At 36.3% G+C, this 8466-nt stretch overlaps 1 protein-coding gene across 4 annotated transcripts; it reads left to right on the top strand.

Annotated features, from left to right (window-relative positions):
• Positions 1 to 542: 542 nt before the first annotated feature.
• LOC129315463 (C2 domain-containing protein At1g53590-like) lies at positions 543 to 7850 on the top strand. 4 transcript variants are annotated; one of them, XM_054959142.1, is made up of 12 exons: positions 543 to 1144; positions 1470 to 1544; positions 2144 to 2287; positions 2523 to 2615; positions 2720 to 2851; positions 3501 to 3653; positions 3802 to 3843; positions 4049 to 4097; positions 5055 to 5147; positions 5234 to 5417; positions 6010 to 6133; positions 6348 to 7850. In XM_054959142.1, the coding sequence occupies exons 1-12, from the start codon at positions 1019 to 1021 to the stop codon at positions 7374 to 7376; spliced, it is 2244 nt and encodes a 747-aa protein (XP_054815117.1). In that variant the 5' UTR covers positions 543 to 1018; the 3' UTR covers positions 7377 to 7850. The 4 variants fall into 4 exon arrangements, with proteins under 4 accessions (XP_054815117.1, XP_054815119.1, XP_054815120.1 ...); XM_054959144.1 differs by lacking the exon at positions 543 to 1144 and having other exon boundaries at positions 1469 to 1544; positions 2144 to 2268; XM_054959145.1 differs by lacking the exons at positions 543 to 1144; positions 1470 to 1544 and adding an exon at positions 1572 to 1764 and having other exon boundaries at positions 2144 to 2268.
• Positions 7851 to 8466: the final 616 nt, after the last annotated feature.

The raw sequence follows: 8466 nt of genomic DNA, 5'->3' as shown, positions 1-8466 counted from the left end.
CATATTTTATCAATTAAAAATTAATATTACCCAGACTAGTTTTTAATAATTAATATTATTTCTCATATACTCCATCTATCTATTTTATTCCTAATTTTCTTCCCACACACATACATGTATATTTTTTATTATCTTATTTATATATCACTTTTAACATTTTTATCCAAACTTAAAAAAAAATTTAAACCTTATTAACCCTATTTAAAAATTAAATAAATGTTTAACTTTATCCCTATCAAATATGACTACTTTAAAATAAAATATTTTAATATTTAATAATTTTTTAATATTTAATAAAAATAAATATAATAATTATTGAAATGATCTGTAAATAATATTAAAATAAATACTCTTTCAATACCTTGTAAATGAGAGCAGAGCTGTATGTGTGTATATATAAAACGTTGGTTCAAGACAAATGTTCCTTATCTGAAGCCGCTTGTTGTGTGCGTGCCGACACCTATTGGTCGATTGGCACACGTCGTAGACGCTTCCCGGACGCGTGGCTTAATATTGCAGTCAACCTTTCAACGCAGTCCCGCTTTATGTAAGCGGTTCGGCACAGCGTCGATCGTCAGTTACCTCGCCGCCTTTTCCTGCATCACGCGGTTTTGTCCAATCGGAGTCGTCCACTCTTAATTTTTACCCAAGCATGTTGCGATTAAATGAGTTGATCTTTGAGGTCTCTATCGATTTCCTTTTACTGCCGTCCTCTTGTCGAGATGGAGAATGTGTCAGTTCGATTGTTTGCTCTGGTGGTTTTTCATTTTGACTTTGAGGGCCTGATTGGAATTTCGCTCCATTTGTTATCAAACTCCTGTTCTCACGTTGTCCCTCATGCTTTTTGCTCATCGACGTCGTATTAGGGGATCAGATTTGAGGTATCTTTCGGGTACGCTTTCAGTTGATATCGCATTGAAAAGCAGGCCTGAATCAGCCGGTGCGTTAAGAGCTTCAATCATTCTACAACAATCAGTACTTTGGGTTTGGAGGAAGAGAGAAGAAGGAAGAGGAAGTTATGGATATAACGGAAATTTCAATCTTGCATCATGCGTGCATTGTGCTTCTGGTGCTTTGGTTGCTATCTGCCTTCAACTGGTGCCACCCCGTTGCTTATTTTGCAGCACTGATTTATCTCTACCTGGTACGAGTCCATACTGATTCCTCTGGCTGCCTTCTTTATTCATGTTGCAAATATTTTGATGTTCTGCACAACTATTATTAGCTTCACACTCCCTTTGTTTCTCGCCCTTACTTGATAAGTTTTTCTTTCCTGCTCATCCATTTCTTTCCTTTAGATTTGTCTTTCAATCGATTACATCAAAAAGAAAACAAATGGGCCCTTGTTGATACTCGGAAACCGAATCATATTCTGTATTATATATTTTTGTTTGTCTGAAGAATATCCAAAAAAAGTGTGAACTGAATCTACTGCTGATTGTGATCTTTCATCCTTTCCTCTGAACAAGGTTCATGAACGTTATGTCACGAGACTGCGGAGGAAGTTACAATTTGAGGAGAGGAAACAAGCTAATCAAAGAAGGGTAATTCTGCAACTTGTGTTTGATATTATGTCATGAACTTGCTAATCTGCTCGATCCGTTCGATTTGAGGGAAAAAGAGTTAGATGCTTGAAGGGAAAAAGGAGTAAAGAACTATGTTACGCGGATCTCAAAAAGCATTTCCTGCCGTCTCAGATCCACATGATTCCGAAAACGGAATCTGATACCAAGAGAATGAGACAAGTTGAAGTCTGCATCTTAAGTTCTGTTATTCCTTTGGTGCTTTTCAATCCATTTTTTATTGCTTTACAAAAAAGTTCTCAGGCTAGCATTCAACTTTTGTGTTTTTCTTATTTCGTCATACAAATAAAAGAAAAGAAAACTATATTAAACTTCACCTAGGAAATAAAATAAAATAAAAGGATTTTAAAAAAAATTCTAGATTTAAAACATTACTTGTCTCTTTCTTTTCTTTTCCTTTTTATGTTCATCTTTTGTGAGTTAAAATTCAACATTTCTTTCGGTAGCATGTTTTTGTGTTATCATTGAAATTTAATGTATTATTGAGGTGTGATATTTTAATTGTAAAGGACTATGATAATGTAGTGATAAGTTGAATAACAGATATTCGTGTACTTCAGGTGCTTTCTGATTCTGAATCAGTGAGGTGGTTGAACCATGCAGTTGAAAACATATGGCCCATATGTATGGAACAAATTGCCTCTCAGAAGATTTTGCTCCCAATCATACCTTGGTTCTTGGAGAAGTACAAACCTTGGACTGCTGTATGACTTACGATTCTGTCATTAGTGTTTGACTTTGTTAGGTCAATCAATTAGAAATTTGAACATTATTTTCATTGTTAGCATGCATGAACGTCAAAGTATTGTACGAATTTCATAGTTTTCAGTGAGATGCCAGGCCAGAGACATAGAAAGCTTTTTTTCTTCTTCCTTTTCTTTGACTCGAGAATTGTGGTGCAATGAAATATTGATGACTCGGCTGTTATTGCATTTGCAGAAAAAAGCCATGGTTCAGCACCTGTACCTGGGGAGAAACCCCCCTTTATTCACTGAAATGAGGGTGCTTCGTCAAAATAGTGATGACCACTTGGTATGTGGTATTGAAAGCAGGATACTCTATCGATCTTTTGTTCAGCATTTGCTGCTGAAAATCTTCTCTGGTTTGATTTAGATGTTGCACTGTGATCTATGCAGGTTCTGGAATTAGGAATGAATTTTCTCACGGCCGATGATATGAGTGCAATAATAGCTGTGAAACTAAGGAAACGATTAGGCTTTGGGATGTCGGCAAAGCTGCACATAACGGGTATGCATGTTGAAGGGAAGGTATGACTATAGAATCTAACTTATAGTAAACTTATACTCATTTGATGAATATAAACTTATTTTTTAATTGACTAACTAGTCAATTAAATTTTATGAATAAGGGTTCTCAATAACCTGCAATTTGATTGATATCAAGTATAATTTTTATTGGAAAAGAAAAGACATAGTGGTAATGAGAAGGATAAATGTGATGTTCACAGTACAATGTCTAAGTTAAAAATGAAGAATTTTAATAAACTTTTTAAAAGTTAAAGATATACAAGATGATTGTATGGTGGAAATGGTCACAAGATGATCGTATGGTGGAAATGGTTTAAAAGTTTCCACTACCATTTATATTTATAGCTTGTAGTGTGAAAAGTATTTATACTGTCAGTTTTTAATTTTTATCATGCACAGTTTTTAATTTACTCTTCATCCTTTCCCCCCCTTTTTATACGTTAGTGAGCAATAGAAAGAAAAAGCTTTAGTACGTATGTCCTTTGAGGTTCATATGATTTGGAGCACTGTTTTGTTGAAATGCCGATCTATGAGTTTGCTTTGTTGGCTTTCCATATATTCAAACTCTAAATGACTTTCACACATGCAGTGGAGAGAAATATAATGAAATTTGAATGATATGTTTTGTCTCCTTTTCCCTCTGCATCAGGTTTTGATTGGGATAAAATTTCGCCAAACATGGCCCCTCCTTAGTCGTTTGCGTGTATGCTTTGTTGAACCCCCATACTTTCAGATGACTGTCAAGCCTATATTTACTCATGGGCTTGATGTGACAGAAGTTCCTGGGATTGCTGGATGGCTAGTAAGAGAGTACCTTGCATTTTTTTGGAGAATTTTGAGAATTATTTTGTTTTCTTTTTGTTTTATTCTCTCCCTCACTCTTGCTCATTTCTATTTATTTGCCCATTACTTGATTAATTGTTCTCATCTTATTTTTTCCCCTTTATCAGGATAAGCTTTTGTCTATCGCATTTGAACAGACTCTTGTTGAGGTGAAGTTAGTTCTCTTATGATAATTTTATCTTGGGGCGATTTATGGCATGATGATCTTGGGGTGATTTGATAATCCTACAAGTGTCTTGGAATTCCTTATTTCTTCTTTTTATAGCAGTTTCTAATGTTGAAATCCCATTCTAGCTGTATAGTTTATTTATTTTCAATTTTATCTTTATATTTAAACATCAACAAATTTTGCAGCCTAATATGCTGGTAGTTGATGTTGAGAAATTTGCTTCGCCCCAGCCAGGTAAATCACCCATATTTATACTTATACTTTTTATGTATGTAAGCCTGACTTGACTTGCATGCATTAATTACTTTTAAGGGAGATGACCTACCCAAAGAAGTACTCGTGTCCATCATGGGTGCAGCTTGAATCTTGCTATACCCCCCCTTTCATAGACAACATATTGATTTGTTTGCTAAAAGCAAAATTTTGTACCCATTTTAAATAACATAGTAGTGAATGTTGGGCTTTAAAGAAACAATAAGAGTATAAAGTTGGAGTGATAGAGACGAGAATATTAGGGTAGAGGTGCAAGTATATAGGAAAAGATAAAATTCGAAATGAGCATGTATGAGAAAAGGTGGGTGTGGGAGCAATTGAGGGAAAAATGGTAGAAAATCGTTTGAGATGGTTCGGTCATGTATAAAGAATATGTTGGTGGCACTTGTAAGGAGAGTGGAGTGGATAGCTTTGAGTCATGTAAAGAGGGGTAGACGAAGACCAAAGAGAACACTTATGGAAGTTGTTGAACGAAACCTCTTAGTTAATAATATTCTTAAAAGCTTGGTTGATGGTAGAGTATAATGGTATCATTCAATACATATCGCTGACCCCACTTAGTAGGATAAGGCGGCTTGTTGTTGATGATGATGGTGGCGGGCTTAGTCACTTAAAAGTAGGGATTGTGGTCATCATTGTGTTAAAACTTGGGTTACCGGTGGCCGTATTTTCATTATACATGAGAGTTTGATTAGTTAAAGGATTTTGGAGAAACTTTTAATGTCATTAGAGTTCTTACGATTCATCTGGTATCGTCATATATTTGTAGTAAATCAAAAACACATTCTGCATAATGCACTTAAGGTTCTATATCATGGGTAAATTTTTAGTTGTTAAAATTTATGTTATGCATTTGACACATATTTTTGCTTTCTTTAAAAGCACATTCTCATGCATCCACAATTCCCAATGTTGCAGAGGCATGGTTCTCCGTCAATGAGAAGGAGCCTGTTGCCTATGTCCTTGTAGAAGTTGTTGAAGGATCTGACATGAAGCCATCAGATCTAAATGGTCATCCCTTAATTTTTGAAGAACATGAGGATTTACTGTCTGCCTCTTATTTTTTTCTCATTTGTGAAAATTACGTGATATTTCAGGGTTAGCGGATCCATATGTAAAAGGTCATTTAGGTGGCTACAGATTCAGGACAAAGATACAGAGGAAAACACTTAGTCCAAAATGGCATGAAGAATTTAAAATTCCCATTGTAACATGGGAGTACACTAATATATTGGCTATAGAAGTTTGTGACAAGGACCACTTTTATGATGATAACCTCGGGTCTGTCTCTCTTTTTGAGCATAATAGATTATTTTAACCTGGTCTTAAGGATCAACTTTGCCTTGATTCGTCTTCTGGAACATATTGTGATACCAAAGCAAAGTTTTTAACATTATATGAGGTTAAACACTGACTAGTTGACATTTATCTATTTGTGTTTGATTAGTCTAAATTTACATGTCTTTACACTTGATGAGATCCCCAGCAATTAAGCAATAACCTGACAACCATGTTGCCTCATGTATTATCTCCAGTATATTAGCTTCCATTTCTAGACTGACTAACTAAACCATGATTTCTGTGATTGATGGTTGTTCCTATGGAGTCTGTATCGGTCCCTGACACCTAATCTTTCATAGCTTCCTGAGGCAGATCAATCAAGTTAATTCTGAATGTTGGGTGTTTCAGTTTCTTATGAGACTCTGACAATACTTCTCATTTTTTAAACTCTTTTTTCCATCACTAGCTTCCGTCTTTTCTTGCCTTCTGGTTATACTTAACTTATTGTTGTGGATGTATTTCCTTCTTCTCTTGTCCAGTCACTGTTACCGCTCATTTTTTATAGGCTAATTGAACATTTTACTGTCTACAGAAACTGTTCTGTCAACCTCAGTGATTTGAGGGATGGCCAGAGACATGATATGTGGTTAACTCTTCAAAGTATTAAAACTGGGAGGTTGCACCTGGCTATAACTGTTCTTGAAGACAATGCAAAGGTGTCTTGTTCTTTGCCATTTATTATGATCCTTTATGTAGTATTTAATAAAGCAGCATTGAAATTCAAATAACAAATAAATGAAGAGAAATGAAGAAGGAAAATAAAAATGGTATTTAGTCTGTTTTAGAGACATTGAGTTGCTCCCATTTGTTGATACGGTGATCTTTTGTTTGATTTCATCTTTTTTTTTCCCCCCTTTCTAATCTTTTCAGGAGGTTGATAAAACATGTAACCAGGAAGAAATGGATGCTGAACAAAAAAGGAATTCCTTTGCAAATGAGAATTGTAATAGAAGTTCATTCTCATCAGTTTCTTCAGAAAAATCCCAGAAAGTTGCAGATAACTTTGAGCCTATAGATGTTGAAGGACAAAAGGACACTGGAGTTTGGGTTCATCAACCAGGTAGTGAAGTGTCCCAAACATGGGAACCTAGAAAAGGGAAGAGTCGTCGCCTTGATACTGAAATTCACAGGGAGCCTAATGAATTAAATGGGAGTTTTAATTCAGCAGCATATGGATCCTCGAACAATGGCTGCAGCAGTCCTGATGATGACTCAGAGGATAAGGACAGAATAAAATCAATTAAGAGGGGACTGCACAAGATTGGGTCCGTATTTCGAAGGGGCCAGAAGCATGAGCCTCCGACACCAACATCAGCACAGAGCATTGGAGAGGCTGTTCCATATCCACATGCAAATATTAAGGCTGAGAATGCCAAGGAGATTGGTGTGAACTTTGTTATGGAGGATAACATTTCTGGGTTTGCCTCTGGTAAGGTTCAGATAGAAGGAACATCCACTGAAAGCAATGGTCCAGAGAGCCCAAGCAAGGGAAATGCCAAAGAAAAGGCAAGAAACATGCTGAAGCATGCAGCTGGGAAATCAGCTCGTGGCCTAAAGCATGTGCTTTCCTATAAAACAAGAAAACCAGGGGTTCAAGAAACAAGAATCTCTGAAGAATCTGACTCTTCTGATGATAATTCCCTTTCTGTTCAATCACCCAGAGATGGAAGAATTCCCGTTGCTTCCAAGGTCATAGTTTCTTTCAGCAATGACCCCTTCAATTCCAGTGACAATGTGGTTCAGACACGTTCGCCTGACACTATTTTGGGCAATGAAGTTCTGACAGAGAACCCGGGCGTTGAAGAAGAGCCTGCAAAGCATGGCGGCTTTGACAAATCTTCAAACGTTTCTGTTGAAACAATGCATGACAGAGTGAGTGGTGAGACGGAACAGATATGAAATCAGTTTGTCTTAGCCATTGTGTGTGTCTTGCCCCGCAGCTTTGTTGATTCTCCCGTTTGTACAGCCATCACTGGAGAAACTAGGTTCTGGTTGTAATTAGCCCTTCATAACAGGAATTTTGAGTGGGTTTGGGTTTTGCAATTGTTACGTGTCAATAGTTATACGAGTTGTTTCTATTCCGTTAGTCAGTTAGTAACTAAGATGGGATTAATTGCTGGTTAACAGGATGAAAATAACAGGGGTTTGAAATGTAAATACCCCGCTTGTCCTGATCGAACCGTCTAATAAAGTATACACGTGTTTCTCAAATATCTCTGTACCAGCAACAGTGAATTAGGTTTTTGTCAAAATACCTGCTAGCTGTTGCTTAGGTTGCTATAGAAAGTTGCCTCGAAATGATCCTATAGTTTGTTTCAAATCTTATGTACCTGTTTGGAATGTTGTTATAAATATATCGGAATGGCAATATAATTTGATTTTTTTTTTTTAATTAAAGTGAACACGGCACTTGCCTTGACATTCCTGAACTAGACAGAGCTATGAGCATTACGAGACATGATTGACGAATTAGCTTCTTCCATGCTTTGCAGTCGGTCGCTATGCAAATACTAACGTCAATCACGACATAATTGTATCTTCCAGATGTAATTGGACGCGTAATTGTCTAAGCACCATTCTAAATAGAAGATATATCTCATTACTTTTTTTGAATAATAAAAGGCAGGACAAACCTGAAGGAGAGATATATCGCTTTGCTAGGCTCAAAATACATGCTGCTGAGATGAGAAATTTGTATGAATGAAAAGCAATTAATAAATAAATAGATTGATAACCATAGAGGCTGTAAATAGAGATTCTAGTAAAAATAAAAGGACATGTCGAGTGGCACGTTTTGCAGGATTCAGGTAAATTCTTATTCCCGAAGAAAACAAAATGTATAACAAAAAGAAAGAGCATTACGAACTGGAGCTGCACTTTTTTCTAATGAACACAAGAAATGGGGAGTCCGATGAGATAATAGCTGCCTGCTTCAATATTCAGAAATCAAGACTTCCTCAGCATTCTGGATATTCAACAGGCAGGCATT

Source organism: Prosopis cineraria, unplaced genomic scaffold, assembly GCF_029017545.1.
Source record: "Prosopis cineraria cultivar Desert tree isolate PC_DT_omini unplaced genomic scaffold, ASM2901754v1 PC7, whole genome shotgun sequence".
NCBI lineage: Eukaryota > Viridiplantae > Streptophyta > Magnoliopsida > Fabales > Fabaceae > Prosopis > Prosopis cineraria.
This window is presented reverse-complemented; position numbering and strand designations above follow the sequence as displayed.

Coding starts and splice junctions, on each gene's coding strand:
- LOC129315463 (XM_054959142.1), top strand. CDS start 1,019: ATGGATATAACGGAAATTTCAATCTTGCATCATGCGTGCATTGTGCTT. Junction 2,852..3,500: donor GTATGCATGTTGAAGGGAAG/GTATGACTATAG, acceptor CCTCTGCATCAG/GTTTTGATTGGGATAAAATT. Junction 5,148..5,233: donor GAAGCCATCAGATCTAAATG/GTCATCCCTTAA, acceptor GTGATATTTCAG/GGTTAGCGGATCCATATGTA.